The 23,024-nt window shown below is 33.0% G+C and overlaps 2 protein-coding genes across 4 annotated transcripts in view; both read right to left on the bottom strand.

The window, feature by feature from the left end:
- LOC141676992 (uncharacterized) overlaps positions 1-14,021 on the bottom strand; it is a 33,265-nt gene extending 19,244 nt beyond the window's left edge. The window contains exons 1-7 of one of the 3 annotated variants that reach the window (XR_012557279.1): positions 13,887-14,021; positions 13,359-13,564; positions 11,859-11,985; positions 11,369-11,707; positions 11,173-11,277; positions 9,853-10,335; positions 8,646-8,743 (exon numbers count right to left, since the gene is read on the bottom strand). Coding sequence is in view for 1 of the 3 variants with exons in the window: in XM_074482723.1 (XP_074338824.1) it covers positions 10,132-10,335; positions 11,173-11,277; positions 11,369-11,707; positions 11,859-11,985; positions 13,359-13,564; positions 13,887-13,937 (1,032 nt within the window). In the remaining 2 variants the exon portion in view is untranslated. Of the gene's footprint in view, positions 1-8,645; positions 8,744-9,605; positions 10,336-11,172; positions 11,278-11,368; positions 11,708-11,858; positions 11,986-13,358; positions 13,565-13,886 lie in introns of those variants that run through there. The other 2 variants (XR_012557278.1, XM_074482723.1) reach the window with 2 other exon arrangements.
- A 338-nt stretch (positions 14,022-14,359) lies between these two features.
- Positions 14,360-17,145, bottom strand: LOC141679297 (uncharacterized). Its single transcript, XM_074485799.1, has 4 exons — positions 15,395-17,145; positions 15,213-15,312; positions 14,978-15,137; positions 14,360-14,892 (listed from the first exon to the last, which is right to left on the bottom strand). The coding sequence occupies exons 1-4, from the start codon at positions 17,143-17,145 to the stop codon at positions 14,360-14,362; spliced, it is 2,544 nt and encodes an 847-aa protein (XP_074341900.1).
- Positions 17,146-23,024: the final 5,879 nt, after the last annotated feature.

The raw sequence follows: 23,024 nt of genomic DNA, 5'->3' as shown, positions 1-23,024 counted from the left end.
ATGCAAGAAAAATTTACTTCTATAATTCGTATGCTACCTTGTCTCTGGTCGCCTGAGCTTCTGTTTTATGAAGGGCATAATATCATGAATTCAGGCAACCTCAGGCTCATAAATCATTACTGCTAGTCATAAGATAAGAAGCTTGAACGAGAAAAAAAATATCATTCAATCAGATGCACGACAAATTACCGCAAGATATCACAAAGTTTCCTTTCAATTTTCGAAGGTATGAAATTACCAATATTCTTTCTTCAAATGTATCAAAAATTTAGGGAACAATCGTTACAAGACCAGCCTCATAAGGGAGGTTAGAATAAAGAAAAAAAACAATCAATTAATTGAATGGATGTGAATCAACGACCCTGGCAAATCAATCTATGAGACTAATCAGCTGTCTTAACAAGGGTCAAAAATGATTGGAACTAAATTTGTGTTGAAGGCCTTCATCGCCATCAGATCATGAGAAATATAATATTTGCAAGTCCTTACTGACTATCAAATGCACAACAGATATAATCACATGTTTTCTTTTGGTTGAAATGCAGTTCTATACGTCCAATTTCTTTGGATCCCGCCAGTGAGTCAAAGTTTTAGACTATAATTCTTTCAATCTGCCAAAACCATAATTCAGATTGTTAACAAAAATCAACAGCTTATTTCAAGTTCCGTTCACTAGTGCTCAGATCTTGCAAAGAATATATAGCACATCACTAAATAAATTATCAAAAATACATACCAGTACTAACATATTAATACAGAAGAAGTGGCCATCTTTTGAATAAGTGAATCAGAACCATAGATTAAGTAAAAATTTCCTGATTTTAAACTGGAACCTTCCATACCAATAACCAATAAAGAGAAAGTTGACAAGAACAGAATAACATGCCATGTGTATTTTCCCATTCTTCAAGTGGTACCGAATACCAGACCAATTGATAGACTGAGAAAAATGAGAACGCAGCGCGGAAAAGGGGTATAAGAAATTGTCCACCAGCATTGCAACGAACACCTGTTCAAACCCTTGATATTGATTAGTATCATCATTGTCTCCCAGTGGACTAACAAAATGTTGTGGGAAAAGAATGGATGATCAAGCTAGTGGTTACTATGTAATAAGAAGCGAGTGAAAGTGAAGGCGCCTGTGGAGATAACATGGTACATAGCTGAACTTCTATTCTTGTCAAGTTCCACATTGAAAGTAGTTCTACAACAGTACACAATGCTTGGAGCCCAACCCACAAACCTGGGAAAATATCCTGTATCTTGTCCAAGTCTAAGCACTAGCAGCTGCCATCGTTAATCCATTTTACATTTCGATACAAATAATACGACAGAAACTAGAATCAGATAAATATATAGGCTTGTATTCAAATACAAACCATTTAGCCTACAAATTAAGGGAAACAACATTTATATTGTCAGGGTTACTGCATATGTAAAATATGTAAAATATTATCTTAGTGCTGCTGGAATATGTAAAATGCACAGTAAAGCCCTATAGCCCAAGTCTGTAGGAGTAGAACACTCTATCTGCATCAGACAACCTACCTAAAAATAAGTAGTAGTGTTCTCACCAGCAGAAGTGAAGTCTGTTTAATTTCTCCCGGAAAATAATCCGCAAAACATTATCTTAGTGCTGCTGGAATATGAATCATTGTGATGATATACGGTGCTACAAAACTCGCAACATTCAAACAATAATCTAAATTACAAACTTAAAATACACAAAACATTAAACAAATAAGAAATCTTACACGATTTGGGTGAAACATTCACAACATTCGAGTTGGGTCCTCGAACTGCAGTTTTCTCGATTTTAAAGTGTTCTTCTTGGCTTTCACATATTGCTCAACAATCTTATCAGGCGTATGATTTCGTTCATGATTAACTCTTACTTGTCTTCAATAACTTGAGATTATTCTCGCAAATTAATATGGGGAGATTTTAGAGATAGTGGTGAAAAAGGGGGAAAAATTTTCGGAATAAAATTTGAATTTTGAGGGTGAATGACTGAGATACTGGGATTCTATTTCAATCAAAATATCAAACTTTTAGGAATAAAGTTAGAATTGAATCCGACAGAAAACCGGAATTTTAGGAGTTTGGGACAATTTGGTACTACGACCAATTAATTGAGAAAAAGAGTGAGAAAAAATAGATAATAGTGATGTGGGGGTGGGGGTTTAAAATTAACGTTATGAAATTAATTAATAACCAATAAAAACTAATGATATTTTTTTAAAAGTAAAATATATATTAGTTTTTCCTTCCAATATTTCAAAAATGAGCATAAATATATTAAAGATTATAACCAGAAGCTAATGTTGAGCAGTGCATGTCATTAGTTAACCATAATTGATACATATCTTTTTTGAATTTTTCTCCACTAATATCTATGAAAGATACCCACCTCTTAATTATGTAATCAACTTGATTATTAGACGAATGATTCGACTTACCAGTTTTGCTCATAGTTTATACATTATTTTATTATAATATTCATCAACTGCCGCTGCACATAAAAATCCTTCAAAATATATATTCTCGAGCAACCATTTTCTCATAGTTGAACCTTTGAGTTCTTTCTTCTGTTTTAATTGAGAAGTTGGTTCATGTCATTGCTGAAATTTAAAGTGCAGGAGTGTGACACTAAATGCCAGGAACAACATTATGCTCTTGTCAAACTTTTCAAATTGTGAACAAATTTTATGTTTCACCTTTGCACAGTGTCAGCATCAAGTGTAACTATGGGCTAAAATGTAAAATTTGAATAAAGGTATTAAACATTGAGAGAAATTAACATACACGTTTGTCAATTAAGCACTTCTCGGTTTCCTAAAAAATGAAGAACACTCCTGAATTGCTGGATTGTGGTTAAGACAAACTATTGATACAAAAGAAACAATCCACCATGCCCCCGTTTTCAATAGATGAACTTATCAAAAAGTTTGTATAATATGACTATTTACGTGCAGAAGTTTAAAGGTAATGGTTCCAAGGTCATAATTTGTATTTTTAAAAAATCGTTTATACGTTACTAATCACTAATATCACAAACACTACAAGTAGAACATGAAAATAACATTATTTTTGTATCATTCAACAACTTGCATCTATGTCCGAAGTAATTCCTGAGTCATCTTCATTGGTTCTCATCATATATTTCTCTCTAAATCAATGAAAGTGTAACGTAAAGTTGAGCTATAAGAATGGGTCATTTCATCTGACAACTCTACACAGAACTATTATGTTGTAAACTATTATGTTGTACGACAGAGTGTAAAGTCCCATTAGCTTAAAACTGGAAAACAAAAAATATTTAAACTAAAATAGAAAAACTTATTAAACACTAAAGAGTACAAATTCTTAAACATAAATGGTGCTACCTTTTGGCGCATAAAAACAATGAGAGGATACATATCCAAACAATAATTTCTAATTTTCTTTCGAGCCTCACTGATTTTATTTTATATATCAATTAAGAAGAAAATAAATGATCAATAATTGTATTCTCTATTCTTCTTCATTTTTATTTTATTTCACATTTCTAGAGCCTTAAATATGACATTGAACCTCTATTGTATTCAAGGTCCAAACACACTTCACACCTCATTTACATTAATAATTTATATGCCCAGGAAAATAATAAAACTATAAACAATATAAAGATAATCATACATATGTTTTATTCTTCTTATTCTATTGAGCACCGATCATGAATACACAATTGCATCATGACAATCAGCTATTTTTCTTCACTTTTGCAGCAATTTCTAGAATGCTACATGATGATGGAAAATAAGGGTTCTAAATTGCAATTCACTGCCACATCCTTATTGGCTAGCAACTACACGCAACGTTAATATATCCACACAGACGCATACTAGATCTTTAGAATGATTTGAAATGATCAAGTATAACGAATTAAAAATCAATTTTCAATATATAGATTGCCAATAAGAGACAAATCTCTATATTTACGGCTTACAGATGTACATATGAAAAATTATTATAAAAGAGTTGCACATGATAAATACATGTAATGGTACTTAATAAAATGTTAAACGTACATATATTTTGTAGCTTTGACATGGTGCTAAGAGGTGGTCAAGCAATTGGCCACTTATTCTCCACTTTTGGTGTTCAAAGCCACATTTTTTCCTAGCTCGATCACCAATGTTTTGGTCTGGGTATCTAAGATAAATTTACTCCCTCCGCCCCAATTTATCTGTCTTATTTGACTTTTTGCGGTCATATTGACCTAATTTTGACTAAAAATTTCATATAGTATATAATCGAAAAAATTATAAAAATTATATCATTTGAAAGTGTACGTAATCTACTTTAATACATATTCTTCCGTTTTTCAAAATAATGAAAGATTGATGTTTAATTTACGGTGAAATTTGAGTCAATATTACCACAAAAAGTCAAACAGGACAGATAATTAGGACGGAGGGAGTATTTTACACTACATGCAGTATAGAGCTTATACCATATGACGAGATAGCCTCATTAATTCAGGCATGTTTGTTAGGGCATCCATATCAATATCTCTATACTTAAGTCTAAGAAAACGTACCTTGCAATAGTTGCTACAATAAGTAGCCTGAGTTTAAACAATTTGAGTACCCTGAAAATAATTTGTATGCCACAAAGAAAATAATTGTATGCCACAAAGAAAGACCAAAATAAATTGTTTCATTTTCCCCTGCAATAACTTAATAGAATGAAAAACAAACACCAATTAACACCTAAATAGTGAGCCTACATGGAAAAAGGAAGAGTACATGGATATAATTTGGGGGGCAAAAGCCCAAAGTAAATACCTATCATACATTATACAATATAAATACACAGCTCTAGCTGCTTGATTATACACAAAACTATAAATAGGTGCACCCACGATTCTCGGTAATATAGGCACGTCACTATGTAATATGTACATGTCCAATAGTGAGTTAGAATAGCCTGGAACTTTACGGAACTAATAGAGAGAGTGTTGTAGTTTAGTCTTTAAACTCTTGCTCTTTTTTAAAACTAAAATGCCCAAATTTGAGTTTTTATAATACAAAATTATTGGTTGATAAACAGCATCCCATTTTCCAGCTTGGCACTAGCTAAGTTTGGTTGGTTATTTATCCAGCACAACCACATTACCTCCACATAGCAAAAACAATAACAACATTTGTAATAAGTTACTTAGTTTAGCTTGTATAGAATTAGTTTTGCACTTGTACATTTTTACTTCCTGATTAAGCAATGAGAGCTTCTTGATGTTCTTCATGAATACTTGTTGAATAATGTAGAAGATCTGCAAATCTAACAAAAATAAAATAATTTTTCCAAAGTTTAAAATCACAGTATCATTATCCTGCAATCAAAATTGCATTCGAAAGGTAATAAATCCTTCGTATGTATTTGTCAAATAATGCTCTTCTCAAACATACGGAAAGTCCAAAAGAAAAAATGCCTAGAAATACTAATTTAAGCACAACTAAGTAAGTATTCTTACTAATTTATCATGAAAATAGCAGTAAACATAAAAATTGATCAGGAGATACATACTGAGAAATTCGTGGGCTTTAAGCTTTTTATTGACATACAGTTGAGGATGATGATCACAATCGAGTAAAGCATAGTACTCTTTTTTGATAATAGGTGCAAGTTGACGATAAATGGCAACCCATTTCTTGTCCTGATCTTCTATGTTAAGACCTCCCTTCCATTTGCTTCGTTAAGCAAGAAATCTAAGTTGAAGCAAAAACAATAACAACATTTGTAATAAGTTACTTAGTTTAGCTTGTATAGAATTAGTTTTGCACTTGTACATTTTTACTTCCTGATAAAGCAATGAGAGCTCTTGATGTTCTTCATGAATACTTGCTGAATAATATAGAAGATCTGCAAATCTAACATGTATCAGAGCGAGTTTCAATTTAATTCCTGGATTTGAATCTTTCACAGATCTTCTCGATCGGATCAATCAAGTGTTTTCAATCTCTGAATCATTATCTCGATCTCTAAACACTTCAATCAGGTGTTTTCAATCTCTGAATCGTAGTTTCGATTTCTAAACTTTTTGTTTGATCTCTAGATTATTTCTTCAATCTCTAAACTGTTTGTTAAATCTCTAAACTGATTCTTCGATCTCTGAATCGTAGCTTTTCTGATCTCTTAATCGCTGAAATTGTTAATTGCTTCTTTGCTTCTTTGCGATTATAATCATGATGTATCATTGTGATTAAGAACTAATTCTGAGAATGCTTGATTGTGTTAATTGCGTAATTTCTATGATTTTCTTCATCAAATCTGTTTAACACACCTCAATTAGAATAGTGTTGAAATCGTTGTGATCTTCACATTGGTGTGATTATAAACAATGACTTCTCCGACAACTACTCATTCTGATCAAGATAATACTAGAGTGATCCAGACTAATCAGGATCCTGTAAGTATCTACTATATTCATCCTTCAGATTCGTCTACAAATCAACTTGTTTCAGTCAAGTTTAATGGCGATGGTTTTACTAAATGTAAAAGAAGCATGATGCTCACTTTGTTTGCCAAAAATAACTAGGCTTTGTGAATGGTACAATATGTGCACCTGATGTGTCATCCCCAGATTACAAGGCCTGGGAACGGTGTAATGACCTAGTTATTTCCTGGTTGTTGTATAACCTTGATGATAACATTGCTCGTAGCGTTTTGTTCCTAAAAACAGCACGAGCTATTTGGAAAGACTTGGAAAAACAATTTGGTTATATTTCCATGCCCCAAATCTCTTCATTGGAACATAAGTTGGCTGAATTAAACCAAGGACAACAGTTTGTTTCTGACTTCTATACAAAACTCAAACAATTTGGGATAATTTGGATGATGCTTATCCTTTACCAACCTATTAAGAAGATTACAAGATTAATTTTTAAAATGATTTCTTGACGATTTAACGGTACGGATGTTAAGATATATCAATTCTAGTCTTAAGAAAAATTTTTAAAAAAATTTAAAATTCATCTTGCAAGTCAGGATTAGAAAAGTTCAGTAAAAGTACCTCTCCCGACAACGAGACTCGTTCCCGATTTACAAGATTAATTTTTAAAATGATTTTTTCGACGATCCAACCGTACGGATGTTAAGATATATCAATTTTAGTCGTATTAAAAAATTATTAAAAAATTTGAAATTCATCTTGCACGTCAGGATTAGTAAAATCGAGTAAAAGTACTCCTCTAGACAACGAGACTCGCTCCCGATTTAAAAGATTAATTTTTAAAATGATTTTTTCGACGATCCAACTGTACGGATGTTAAGATATATTAATTCTTGTCATTTAAAAAAATTAATAAAAAAATTAAAATTCATCTTGCACATTAGGATTAAAAAAATCCAGTAAAAGCACCCATCCAAACAACGAGATTCGTTCCTGATTTACAAGATTAATTTTTAAAATGATTTTTTTGACGATCCAACCATACAGATGTTAAGATATATCAATTTTAGTCATAAGAAAAAATTATTAACAAATTTGAAATTCATCTTGCACGTCAGGATTAGAAAAATCCAGTAAAAGTACTCCTTTAGACAACGAGACTCGTCCCCGATTTACAAGATTAATTTTTAAAATGATTTTTTCGATGATCCAACCATACGATGTTAAGATATATCAATTTTAGTCATTTGAAAAAAATATTGAAAAATTTGAAATTCATCTTGCACATGAGGATTAGAAAAATCCAGTAAAAGTACCCCTTCCGACAACGAGACTCGTTCCTGATTTACAAGATTAATTTTTAAAATAATTTTTTCGACGATCCAACCATACGGATGTTAATATATATCAATTTTAGTCATAAGAAAAAATTATTAAAAAATTTTAAATTCATCTTGCAAGTAAGGATTAGAAAAATCCAGTGAAAGTACTCCTCTAGACAACGAGACTCGTTCCCGATTTACAAGATTAATTTTTAAAATAATTTTTTCGACGATCCAACCCTACGGATGTTTATTTTAAAAATTAATCTTCCATTTGCTTGGTTAAGCAAGAAATCTAAGTTGAAGTAATTTATTTTTGGAGCGAAGACCTTTCCTTGAATCAACTTTTTTGTCCTCTTGAAAACACTGCTACTGCTTTAAATTACATCCCAGAATTAGTTTCTTGTTTCCACAAGCATCAACGTAAAAATCCATATTTGGACTTTCACCATTTCTTGATTCTTAAAACTTGGGTGTCTCAGGAAAGCCCACATTTTCGTTTTCGTAATTCGTAATTCATTACGACATTTTCACAAACATGTAGAAGGCTGCTTCGTTTCTTAGCAGAAGCATTTCTCATAACTTGTTGGTATTTGATCATTGCTTTATCAACGTCAGTAATAATTCATTTAAAACATTATGTATTTCTGTGTTGGTGAAGAGGCAGATATCAGTTTCGGAAGGTATAAAGACTATAACAGAATTTAAGACTAAGACTATATTGGTTATGTTTTAGGGAGACGTGAGGGACTTCTGGATAATAAATATAACAAGTAGCTCAAAAAATAGAAAAATTACCTAGAAGAACAGATCCCTGCAGAAACATATCAGACTTTTAATAACTAGAACTTGAACACATTATAGCAAGATTTCATCGTTCATCAGGACCACCTTCATAGCTCCATCATTATAGCAAGATTTTATCTAATAGTTCAATCTTTCTCTCTGAGATTGCATTTACGATATTTCTAAGAGTTCAACATATAAGCTGTAACATGAAAATCAAGAATATCAAACCATGTATATTTGTGTATCTTCTAAACTCGATAGATGCATATATACATAATCTATACACAATAAACATCGTAAAACATAATAATTGTGCAGCTAGCATTATGATCACCACAGCTTTAGGTAGTGATGATAAAATTATAAAAAGAAAAAGATCATTTGTTGAAATGCATCCCTAAACATCTATTGGGATACGGAATGGTAAAAGTAATTAGCCATCTGTAACTAATGTGTAACTGAAACATTTTCCCTGGATCAAAAAAAAGATTGCTTAATGTCTGATGATAGCAGATAGTAACTAGTTAAATCCAAGACTCTCAGCGCTGGTTCCTCTACTGGTCATGTACACTGGTCATGTATGCAAGCAACCTATAGCTCGAATTCTAATCACAATGTAATTTAAACATGCAGTTATACTCAAATAACAATAATTCAACCCAAATTTAATTAGTCAACATCAAATTACTCATTTCGTTGGAGTATGACTCATGAGATGGCTCAAATCATTCCATTCTAAAGTGCATGCATAATAGGTAAATATCCTAAAATGTTAGGCAAGTGAAGAACTGATCAAGTATCACATATGTCTAAATTTTCTTGTATCGAGAGTTCTTTAAATCTCCAAAAGCAGGTTTTGCAGCCAGAAAATCCCTACACTTCTTGATCAATATTACTTTTATATATAGGTAATCAGCTGTAAATATAGTTCCACCAACTAGGTCCCTATTCATTTCTGGTACAACACTTCTTATATATATATATTTAATTATGTGTCAAAACAACATATAATATTATGTAACTAATTTCTATAATTTTCTACTTGTTGACTTGGTGTTCATATATTTAGAGAGAGAAGGACATTTTAAAAGGCTTATTAAAGCTAGCTGAGCATAGCAGAAATAAGATTTACTTACAATAAAATTCAGGAAATTTATCCCTTAATCCTACTTTTTCTGCACTTATTTTATTTACCCCAGTACATACTTTGTTCACCTTTTGCGCACTTACCATCTGACTACCTTTATGTTTAATGAAATCCAAATTTATGAAAGAAGCTATAAAAGCTGTAAAAGAATGGTATGTTACCTCTATAATTATCTTGTCATTCTTCTCCAAAATCGGACCAAGCAAAGCAGTTGCTGCCCTTACGTAATGATTGTGCAGTGGTTCTTTACTCGGGTTCGGAAGAGCAGCATAAGCTAATTAACGCACCTCCTCGTTCAGAACAGTTTGCTTCACCTCATGCGTGGGTAAAGAACGAACCATCTCCCACACCGCATCTAAGATCTCTGACATCATCTTGTATATCTCATCTGGAACATCAACTGCAGATTGAAGTTTCACCACCTTGCGTTTCTTTATCACTTACGCCGCATCCCTTGCGCCCAGAAGCTCAGCCAAACTGTCTTGTGGATGAAGGCTGATCCTCCCTTTCCTTGGGGATCTTGCCGTGGCCAACACAATAACCTCTTTTTTTTGATGAAATTCCTTTAGGCTACGAGGGGATGTCGGTTCTTCAAGAAGCTTGAAATCAGGTGCCAATTCAAGTCGCACCTTCTTTATTTTTTCCTGCAAAAATTAAAAACAAGAAATCCATCTTATCTAATAAATAAATTAAGCAATAATTGAAACTATACACGTCAGTTCACACACACACACCCATAAACAAATCCATCTTAATGAGGCAGATTATCATAAATCCAATATGAGACAAATTAACACGTGTCTCCCAATATGAAATCTTGAATTCCTCTGTACATTATACATTCAAAAGAACAGACTAGCTAGAATTACAATTAATTTACACCATTGGCTGATAACAGTAATTAGTCACTAATATCAGTTAAGGATTACAAGGTGGATACTGCAAGTAGCATGTATTGTTTGATATTTTTCCAGCAACAATAGATGCTATAATGATATATTTAAAACTTATTTTTCATCTTTCTCAGGCCTTAAGGAATATCTTTAATTTGTGGAATTAGTTACTGAACTGTCATAATTTCTTTGTTTCAACAATTTGTATAAGCCTCTAGCTGCCTTCTTGAATATGTCATCCTTTCTAAAATTTTAGACAATTATAAGGCTATGTTTGTTTGCAAAGATTATAAGATCTCCAGATTCCAAAATATCTATATATAGCTTATACTTTTTTATTTATACTTCAGGCCTTATCATAATCATGTCCTCTATTTATTTTTAATTACTTTCTAGTTCATTTTGGTTAAGTATTTTATACCACAATCTCCCAGGATTTAATAATATGGTTGAAATAGTATAAAAAGTGTTCTCCATGAGATTATATAAGGGAGATATATAGTAGAATATTGGAGTGATTAAGCAAATCATCTGGGAATTATTGACTGTGAGAACAACAGTCTAAAAGAATGAGTACAATACCCATACCTGCAGATCTTGCACAGCTGGTTGAGTGGGATCATACACCATACCCATGAATTCATCTTCGGAGATAGGCAACTCTCCTCTAGCCTCTCTTTCTTCATTTATTTCCTATCAAATGAAAATAATTCATGATATAGTTTTGAGGCAATAGAAAATGAAAATGCAGATTAATTAATCTATTTACAAGAGAGAATCCTACCTGACGTCTCTGCTCAAATGATTTGGCCCTGCTGCGGGAAACAAACTCTACCTTACTTCGGGCAATCTGGGAATTAGTGGACCATTTTTTAAAAACTTCATCTTCCCAATAATCGCACATAGAATTCCATGTGCGCCGGGAGTAGTAGTATGGCTTCAATCCGTCATCCCTAATATTAAAATCCTTCTCAGTATATCCACATTCCAATAGCTGCTTCACTTTGTCCACGAGTCGGCTTCTCTCAGCACCAAGATAAGACTTCCAATTCCTATGCAGATACGCCCTCACAACTTGGTCCCCGTCTTCATCATCATAAGGAAAGGGATAAGCATAATACTCCTGTCAAACCAAATGGAACAGTATTAATTCAAAAAACAAACAGAACCGTAAATTTTAGATGTATTGCATAGTGTTAGATGAAAGGAAAAAGAATAAAACGTGTAAATTGCATTGTATTATGTGAAAGGAAAAAGTGAAGGTGTTTACTTACTTTAAAGTTCTTGATACATGAGTTGTAAAAAGCTTCGCGTGTAGCTCTCTTTGTCCAGATAGTATCTTCATCAAATTTCATGCGAACAATGTGCCCTAAAGTTTTCTTCGGTGTATTTTCCAAGAAGCTGTAACAAATAACAAAAATAAATTTATTGCCTGGCTAATTTTAGCATTCTGATATAAACTGCCTGGCTAGTGGAATATAGAGTAAGTAGTTTATATACACATATATAATTATTTTACAGGAGGCAAAGGGTTATAAAATAAATTAAACTTTTTAAAAGTCAGTCAAGCAGGATAATCAAGCATGTTCTCATGTTAGAATATAAACTTGTTACACATAGCATCCTCAAATTTCTACTAAGTTAACATATTACAATGCAACTAGTATAAAAGTATCAAAATAATGTCTCCCATAAGATCCTTAATTTGTAATCTTATTATAAATGCAAACAGACTGCAGTTGCAGGGGATTAAAAATACCCTATAACTTCTGTCATCAACTAAGTTGGATAAATACCGAATGTTAATTCTTAAGTGTACACATAGGAGTTAGGGGTGAGGCAAAAATTGTTCGAAAGTCTAATAATGATAAGTAACTGAATTTATTATGACACGTGTTATTATGCTAGTTACTACAAAATAGGGAAATAATCATTGTTATTTAATCAGAATCTTTCCTAAACAAGGAAATCAACAACTATTCGATTCTCGTAGATTCCTTTAATAAAAAAATCCAGCTGATTTGATTATGTTTGTGTGATACTATATCTCTTGCATACATATAACAAGGATTCAATGGAGACCACCAGTTGCACCTAAAGGTAAAACACTAGATGGATCAAAAAATCAGATGTGAGCTCAGCAATTATCATGTTTATAAGTATTTGTATATACTTATCATATATGAGATGCATCTTTATGAAAATCATGTGCACAATCATGTGTACAATAGCAGCCAGACAAAGCCCAATTTTCACCTTTCACCCGAATAAAACGGACATAAATTTTTTAAATTTTCACTTATAACTTAAAGTTTATACTACAACAAGTCATTTTATAATTTTATACCAGCAGTGTTCTGAAATTTATACCAGCAGTGTTCTGAAATTAAAGTAAACTGTCTCTTTTTTTTCTCCTGAAATTTATACCAGTAGTGTTCCGAAATTGTGAGTATTTTCCTCACATTTGGCACTACTGTTGCTGCTGCTGCAACATAGCTACCTGCTTCTCTTGTTCTATTATCTTGTTAGCATAAAACTCTCTTAACAGTTTAGGTGGCCGTAGAAAGTGCTTTCTCACTGAAAGCAGCACCAACAGCCTTACCCTTATTTTTTTCTTAACATCTCATCTCGTATACAATTTATCTAAAAAAACAAAAAAGGGAAGACTCGAACAGAACATTACCGTAAAATCATTAGGATAACGTTTATATAAGGATTTGGTACACTTGGAACTTAAATTTTAGAAAAATTTAAGTTTGCATAATATCTCTTACCCTTTCTCGTTAAGAAGAAAATGAACCGTTGGCCTTGCATCTCGTGCCGGTTTCCTCGAGTAGTCCCCTTCAGAGCAGTTTCGCCTTTTCCTCTCAAATACAATCTTGCGGCTGCTTTGACCACCCTCGTTAGTCCTTTCCACAAAACTTTCTTCATCACACTCCTTTTCTTTACCCTTCCGTGATTTTGGACCAGCCCAAACCACCTGCAAAATAAATAGTAATTAAAACCCCTAATTAAGATCACATAAACCCCTAATTTTACAATAAATATCAAACAAACCCTAGAAAATAAAATTAAAAATCAGTAAAAAATCAAAACCCTTAAAATATAGAAAAGCCCTAAATACAAAACCCCCAAATTAGGGTTTATATAGAGACAAAGTCAAAGACAGAGAAGCAAATTAAGGTTTATATAGAGGAAAAGTTTCATCAGTTTCATAACACAAACTCGAGCCCTCTTGAGCCATGGAGGGAGAGGGGGGGAGAGAGAGAGGGGGTAGGAGGGAGGGAGGGAGATGGTCAAACCTGTGAACGGATTATCTCTTTGATAAACAAACTCGAGCCCTCTTGAGCCATGGATTTGGATTCCCAGTTTCAGCAAGTTCAAGTTGAGAGAAACCCTATTTTATCTAATGAGGCGGCGATGAAAAAAGTAAAACTGAGATGAATCTGTTTATATATCAAACATTTAATTGACGGACACCGGTCGAATTTAGCCGTCACACAAATTTGACTAGTTGCGGTCGAATTTACATGTACCATTATATTTTGGCTCCCCTGCCCTTCTGTATAAATCCCCTACTTTAGTTTAACACATCCCCTATTTTAGTTCAACATAACAAAAAATATATAAATAAATCTAACATATATTTAAATCTAACATAAATAAATCTAACATATATTTAAATAAACTCAAATTAAATCAGTTAAACTAATAAAAATATTTTTCGTACATATTTCATAAAAAGTGTCAAATTACACTAAATCATCGTTATCACTTAATTCATCATTTTCGTTCTCATTGGAGTCTTCGTCTTCGTCTTCTTCATTTTTTTATTTTCTTCTTCCCCATTGTCATCCATTGAATAGTCATTTTCAAACATCCTCAAGTCAATAAAAAAATATGAGGGATCACGAACAATAACTCTTTTGACGTGTGATGATGAAGCATTTGACACTTCATTTTGTAGAGCATCATCATCAATTTTGTTCCTTTCTTGAGTTGACACACTTTCATTAACTAGTCGTCTCTTCGTTGTTAGAACCGTGTACCATGATGATTTCGCATTCAAAATATTCGGTGCATAGTATACTTGATGGGCTTGACTAGCCAACACAAAAACATCTTCGGCATTTAGTTTTGATTTCACATCCACAGTTGTCATCCGATGTTTATCAACTTTGACATGTTTTGTATGATCAAACCAATCACATTTGAAGACCATTACTTTATGTCCATTATGATATAAGAGTTTGAAAATTTCTTCTATTCTTCCGTAATAGTTTCCATAACTTTCTTTATAAGAAGTCCCTACAATTATAAATGTATTAAATTTAAGAATAAATGGAAATGAAAAGGTACAACTAGGATATTAAGAAAAAAATAAATTTCTCACCTATGACAATCACACCGGAATTTGGTGAAGTGAGCTCATTTGCGTTTACGCAATCAAATTTGTAACCATTGCACTTGCATGCTTTATAAGACTCCACTTTATTCAATGGACCTCTTATTAGGTCTATGAATTTTTCCTTGAGCTTCTCATCATCTTTGACCTAAAATAATATGTGAGAAAATTAATGTATCCAAAATTTGTAAATATATGTACATTTATAAAATGAAATGCATACCCTTCTTTCGAACCAAGCTCTAAATTGTTCTTTTTGAAAATTTTCCTTTTCCGCATCATTAAAATGTGGGTATTGTCGTTCTACCAACTTTTGGAATCCACTATATATATTCAAATTAAAACAATCAAAACTTATATTGTAAACTAAATTAAATTGCAAAAGTAATACTAAAAATATCTTACCGCAAGTACTTTGCAACCTCCGGCGAATTAATAAGAACATAGTATGCCACTAGTTCATATTCATCACCACTCAACATTTTATCTTTAGTCCGTAGACTAGGATGTGTTGGATATGTGTACACTTCTAACAAATTGTCATCATGAAACATTCGAGGGGCCTCGTTTCTTCTTAATTTATTACGCATCATTCCATTTTTGGAATCAAAATACAACGTGCAAAAGTGTACACATTCCTCCTCAATATAGCGTTGTGCCATCGAACCCTCCGCTCGAGCTTTGTTTCCCACTTTCAATTTTAAGTTGAGCAAATATCTTTCAATGAAATACATCCAATGCCCATTAGCTGGCCCACCCAACTTATACTCGGTTGCTAAATGTAATGGCAAATGCTCCATAGGATCAAAAAAACCAGGAGTGAAAATTGTTTCAAGTTTGGACATTATCCTCACTATATCTTTCTCCATTTTTTCCAAATCTGAGTACTTGAGATTTGAAGAGCATAAATCTTGAAAGAAGTTGCACAATTCAATTATAGGATCAGCTACATGCTTCGGAAGAAGGTCACGACAAACAATAGGTAACAATTTTTGCATGAAGACATGACCGTCATGTGATTTCATACCACGAATGCAATTTTTTACCCAATTCACACACCTGGATATATTTGAGACATAGCCATCTGGAAGTTTCAATGACTCAATCCACTTGAACAACTTATGAACTTGTTCCTTTGAAAGTGTGTATGGTGCATGGGGTTCAGTGCCATCACCTCGAATCCACAACTCACGGTGTACACGTAATTCTTGACAATCTTTTCTTGATTTTGTGTTATCTTTGGTCTTCTTTCCATCACCAAGAATTGTGTAAAAAATATTGTCAAATACATTCTTTTCTGTGTGCATAATGTCAATATTGTGACGAAGGCTAAGTGTCTCCCAATATGGAAGCTCAAAAAATGGAGAAAAATGTGTCCAATTATGTGTCACCCCATAATCTCTTGGTTTTTTCTTATGTGACTTTCCCGGAGGGGGGAACTGTATCTGCTCACACATCACCTTGGCCTTGCCCCCTGAATGTCTAGAACAAACTGATCGTGTCTCTACAATTCCAAATTTAGTACTCCTTCGTAGGGGATTGTCTGACTCCAAAAAATATCGAGCAGTGCCATAAAAACTTATTTTGCCACAGTGTTTGAGTTGTTTACCTTTTACTTCTCCCATACAAACTGGACATGATAATTTACCTTTGGTGGACCACCCTCTAAGCATGGCAAGTCCAGGAAAGTCACTAATCGTCCATAACAGTGCTGCCTTCATGATAAAATTTGTGCATGAGAACATGTCATATGTTTCAACCCCGGTATGCCACAACACTTTCAATTCATCAATCAAAAGTCTAAGATAAACATGTAAGTCTTTTGTCGGATCTGTCGGTCCGGGGATAAGAAGAGGCATGAACATATATGGAGCCTTTGTACACATAGAGGGAGGCAGGTTGTAAACAACAACCACCACAGGCCATACTGTATACTCCTTCGTGTGCTTGTCTCGAAAGGGGTCAAATCCATCTGTAGAGAGCCCGAGTCTTACATTTCGAATCTCTTTTGAAAATCTATGAAATCTTCGATCAAATTGTTTCCATTCATCTCCATCCGCTGGGTGACTTAGTTCACCTTCAACTACAATTCTATCATGGTGCCATCTCATAGCTTTTGTAGTAGTCTTGGCCATGAATAGACGCTGCAATCTCATGGTAATAGGAAAGTAATGCAAGATTTTTTGTGGAATCTTCTATTTTTTAGGATCTTTCTGCCTCTGGTATCTTTCTCCATTACATATATCACACTTTGTCTTACCACTATATTCCTTGTAAAATAACATGCAATCATTCTCGCAAGCATCAAAATTTTCATACTCCATATGCAATCCTTTAATCATCTTTCGCATGTTGTAGTACTTTTCGGGCAATTTATGATCATCGGGTAATACCAATCCAATGAGATGGAGCAAGTCATCAAAGCCATTATTACTGCAATTATGCTTATTTTTCCACTCAAGCAACTTCATTGAGAACTCCAATGTTGTAAAATTGGAATTATTTGGATAAATTGGTTCAGAAGCAGTATCCACCATCGTGTAAAATTTTTTTGCCGTTTCATTTGGTTCTTCCTCAAAACCCTCGCAATCATCAAAATCATCCTCATCATGTGCATCATACATATCAACGTCTCTATATCCAGAACTCGTTCCAACCTCGACTTGTGATATATTTTTCTCTCCATGACAATCCCTGTAGTATACCATTGCATGATACCATGTCGATATAAATCATTTTTCACGGTACTAGGCTTCTTAAAGTACTTATTTCCACAATCTCGACACGAACATTTTATAAGACCGTTATCTTCTTTTTCGCTATGTTCTATAGCAAATTCAATGAATTTATCCACACCGGCTTTATATTCTTCCGTTAAATAATTTGCCTCATTAAACCGGTTACGACCAATCCAACTACGATCGGATGCCATCTACAAATGCGCACATACATATAATTATTAACCACTAACAATATGAACATTTTACACTATTTATCATCCTATTGAAAAAATTAGTAAACAATAATTAATATTTATCAACAAATCCAAATTATATGTATAAAAGTTATGCAATTATATCAAAGGAAGGATACAAACATAAAAAAAATGAAAATAGATAATTATACTTACTTGATGATTAAGGATGATCACATGAGTGCATAATGGGTGGAAAAGGGGAGAAGATGGGGGAGAGGGGATAGTTGCGGCTGTTAGAAAGGAAGACAGTAGGGTTGCCAAAAGGAGCTACTAAATTCAACCGAATTTAGGAGAAAATAGGAAGCGGCTAAATACAACCGAATACGGTCGTATTTATTTTTCTACACCAGGCGGTCATATTTAGTTTTCCACCACAAACGGTCGTATTTAAGTTTCTACCACAGACGGTCGTATTTAATTTTCTACACCAGGCGGTCGTATTTATAACTGCTGACGTACGTCAATGACGTGGCCTTAAAACCAACTGCTTTCGGTTGAATTTAGGAGCATGTGTTTTACAAAAACCCGGGAAAATTCAGCCTATTTTGGCGCCGAAAATTGGAAAGTGCGGGAAATACTAAATTCAACCGAAATCAGTTGTATTTAGGAATGCCCAACAATTTAACAGGCGGGAAAATTCCCTCTATTTTTTTGGCAAGGGTAAATTCAACCAACATTCGGTCGAATTTACGAGCACGGCTAAATTTAACTACCAGCGGTCGAATTTATGGCTAAATACGACCGCGCTAAATACCACCGGTGTTTTATACGACCGTTTTCGGTTATATTTAGCCGCACCCTTAATTTCAACTAAAATCGGTTGAATTTGGCTTCGGTCGTATTTACGCGGTTTAAAATATAAATAGCCAAAAAACGTGAAAAGATACTTTGGGGGTTTAATTAGGGTTAAGGAAGAATTGGGGGTAGGTAATTCATCAGCAAATTGGTTAGATCGAAAGCTTATTTGACCATCAAGGCATATACATATATATTCAGGGCTTCACAGAATCATTCATCACATATTAGTGAAAAACTCTAATTATTTTATTATCTTACAGATAGGGTTATACCATATGAACATACAGATTCATCAAGGCGGGAAGTTTACTACAAAGGATGGAGTAAGATATTACAAAGGAGGTAAAATTGAATACATTTACGATCAAGATTTAGATGGAATCACTCTTGCTGTATGTCATAAATTTGTAAGTACTGATCTTGGCTATAAGGGATTATAAAATTTAATGGCACAAGGAAGGTTCTTCACTTGATAGTTGTACTATATTATGGAATGATGATGTTGTAGGAGAGATGAATGCATATGCTTTGCAATTTGATATTGCTATTATATATGTTGCATCATGCTTGTGAGATTGGTACTAATGATCCTGAAATTGATGGTAATGAGAAGGAAATTGATGGTAGTCATAGTGATAACAGTGAGAGTGAATGGTATGAGAGCGAGGAGGATGAGAGTGATGAAGAGTATAGTGGAAATGAAAGTGATAAAGACGAGGAGTTTCTTGAAATTATAGAAAAGAAAAAACAAGTAACTAAGGCTAAAAAAATCCAAATAAAGATGAAAATGAGAGTTTGGATGATGATTTGCATGTTCCATTAAGTACTTTACTCAATAAAAAAGATAAGAAAGATTCAAAAAAAAGGAAAAAAATAGACTTGAGTAAAGACACTGAATGGGAGAATGACCATGACAGTGATAGCTTTAGAATGCCTTCTAAAGAGTCATCAGACTCTAGTGATTATGATGAAGAATCATCTAAGTCTGTGCGGAGAGAAAAAGGACCATCATATGTTGCATTTAATCCTAGAACCCCAATGAAGTATATTGAATTTGAGCCTGGATTATTGTTTACTAGTGTATCAGTCTTGAAGCATGCTGTGATTGACTATGCTGTAGAACAAAAGAGAGATATTTGGTTTTCTAAGAATGATTTGCAAAGGGTCCAGGCTAAGTGTAGAGGGAACATGGTGAACCAGGTGCAGGAATAAAGTTAGGAAAGAATGGGGTCAGAATGACTTGTAGTAGGTGCCTTATGTTTGGTCACAACAAAGCCAGTTGCAAAACATCTGAGGAAGAATTAAAAGAAAGACAGAGGGAAGCAGCCGAGGCAAAGAAGGCTAAAGCTGAGGCAGCAAGGGCACAAGCAGCAGAGGTAATTTATCTTGTTTGTACCTGTCTTTTTTTTCTTTCATTCACTAATAATTTTTGTTGCTTATTGAATTTGCAGAAAAAGAAGAAGGTGACAAGTCAAAAAAGGAAGCCAAAAGCGGAAGGCACAAATGAATCCCAGCAATCAAAGAAAAAGAGATGAAGGCCTCCAAAGGCGACGAATGTTCAAGTATTACCACCACCTCCTCCATTGCCCCCACAAGGTGTTGGTGTTTTTATGTCTCACCAAGATGGTTTCTTTTACTTCTCAACAACTAAGGAAATAATAAAAATATCTTCACGGCCTGTTGGAGGGGACTCAGGATCATCAAAATCAGAAGTGATGAAGCACAACTCAAGCCAACCTTGAAGAAATCAGAAAATCAGAAGTGATTAAGTCCTCAATTTTAGAGTTTAAATTCTTGTATGCTAAATGGTTATTACTTCTTTTGGATGCTAATTTATGATAATGGTTGGATGATAATTTATGACAGTAGTTGACTGCTAAGTTATGAGTACTTTTGGATATTTATTTACGATGGTTTTGGAGTAAAGATCTTGATATTTCAGTTTCACTGTAAGTGTCAAATAGTAGTGTTAAACATACACCGAGTTTTCAATTCATTTGATAATTTGTTACAAGTTAACTCATTAAAAACCAACTCACCTTCATAGGTTCTTTTATAAACACAACTTCATTACAAATGCAAGAAAAACAACTGAAAATCCAAATCTGAACCACTTCAAGTGGCTAATTTCTGCATCTTTTAACTTCAGCTTCAGTTCCATTTCTGCAAACTCCATCTTCTTCAATGCTTGGAGCTCACCAATTCTTGCCTCCAACACAGCTATCTTACATGTTAGTTCTTCATTATTCGACAATTGATCATCATCGTGCCATTAAGTAGCCACAATATTTCTCTTTCACCTTATAAAATGGACACCCAAAAAACCTTCTTCCTTTACTATATCATTTTTGAGATGTCCACATCGGACATTCATAACCACATTTGCAGATTTCTGATGTTGAAGATGCCCTCAAGTTGCTTGTGCTACCAACACCGGATTTTATCTCAAATTAGTTTTCTCAATTGTTATGTAATAATATGTATGAACCGTAATCCTCAATTCATGTGCAATATATATATAAGTCTGTATGTATTATGCAAGTAACGATAAGAAAACAATCATGTACAAATCATATGAGACTAATATCACACATATTAATAACTGAGAATTCACCTAATTTATATTTTCTTTTTTAATTTGACACGTCAGCAACGTCTAACGTTTGTTAGTCAAAAATTAATGGATGGACAAATATCAGAAATATTTAAAAGTATAAGGATCGTAAAATATTATTTTGTAGTTCAGGGACCATAACCAAAAACAACATAAAATTAAAGGACGAAAGAATTGATTTTCCTTTTTTTTTTCTTTTTGTAGTTTCATTTTTATTCAATAAGTTTTATATTTTAAATTTCATTTCTCTCATGACGAGAGTGTTTATTATTTTCATGATCATAAACAAGTGTTATATTTGTAATATTAATTATTAACAAATCATATTAAATTATTATTATGGTTGATTTTTCCGAATATATTTAATAAATAAGATTAATTATAAGAAAATAAGGTTAAATACAACTGTACCAATATAACGCGATCAAATTCACGACTAATTTATGGGAATGTCAATGTTATAATAAATGGTAAGAGATATATAAATTATAAAAGTCATGGACGAGAAAAATATTTATTCATAAAATTGTAATTATAAAGGGAAAAAAATCACTAATTATAGTTTTTTTTTGAAATAAATAAGGCCCAAGAACATCATAAATTAAGGGTTAAATATACTGTATAAATTCTCTGACAATTCATCCATTAATTATTCGTCAGAAGTTGAAGTAATTAAACTGATCAGTCAGTTTTAGAACAATTGTTTGATGAGTCTCAGCTAGTCTTAAGCCTCTTCACCATTACTGCTTAATTATGATAAGTTTTTTTTATTTATGCTAATCCGTTATTCATATTATTAGTTATTCATATTATTTGTTATTTAAGCATTTTTAGTAGTTATTTGTGTTGTGTAAAATGATTAACATTTATTTTGTTCCACAAATTAAAACTCCTTAGCTGTATTTTATCTTACTAGATAAAAATTGAAGTCACCAAATCCTTTTTAACATAATTTAGAGATAAAATAAAAAATAAAAAAATTAGGTAAAAGTTGGCTATTCTTTTTTAAATTAATATGAATAATGAATTTACCATCAACCTCTTTTTTAACACCTGAAGCCAATTTGTTATATCAAGTAACACAGAACACTGTGATAAAGGAATGACATCTTTACCATTTGTTTATAGCAGACCAATATCTACCAATATCTACCTAACAAATGTGGGTACAATTCTTAACGTGTGCTAAAATAATATTTATCAACATTGCAACTAAAGTAGATGCCAAAGCATATATCTTGGCTATTATCTTTTATATAATAAGCCTATATATATTATCAATTTGTTGTCGATTTGTTTGGCACCCTGAAAAAATTATATTTTGATGTCTTATAAATTTAGAGACACATTCTCTCTTTAAGTATATCAGAATAATAAATAGAAAAGAAAGTGAATAATCCGTAAAACATGAAAAGAGTTTCAATAATCCATTACTTATAATTATAGATTTTCGTTTTAAAAACATTATTCCCACTTTTGAGATGATAGGGAGAGAAAGAAAAAAAAATAATTTTCTTTTTCTTAGATTGGGGAACACAAAATTAATATTAGTACCAAGAAACCTCTCCCATAGATAAAAACCCTAATGAGAGTCAGCCGTCATTCATAACTATCATCCATCCTTCACCATCCTCCCCTTCCATCAA

Source organism: Apium graveolens, chromosome 8 (assembly GCF_009905375.1).
Source record: "Apium graveolens cultivar Ventura chromosome 8, ASM990537v1, whole genome shotgun sequence".
NCBI lineage: Eukaryota > Viridiplantae > Streptophyta > Magnoliopsida > Apiales > Apiaceae > Apium > Apium graveolens.
Note: the sequence above shows the minus strand (reverse complement) of the source record. Positions and strands in the feature narration are given on the sequence as shown.

What these genes read in the sequence shown, in the direction of transcription:
- LOC141679297 (XM_074485799.1), bottom strand. Translation starts at nt 17,145, where the DNA reads ATGAGATTGCAGCGTCTATTCATGGCCAAGACTACTACAAAAGCTATG. An exon ending in GAGCTTGGTTCGAAAGAAGG is followed by an intron (nt 15,138 to 15,212) that starts GTATGCATTTCA and finishes ATATTATTTTAG; the next exon opens with GTCAAAGATGATGAGAAGCT. An exon ending in TTCCGGTGTGATTGTCATAG is followed by an intron (nt 14,893 to 14,977) that starts GTGAGAAATTTA and finishes TTATAATTGTAG; the next exon opens with GGACTTCTTATAAAGAAAGT.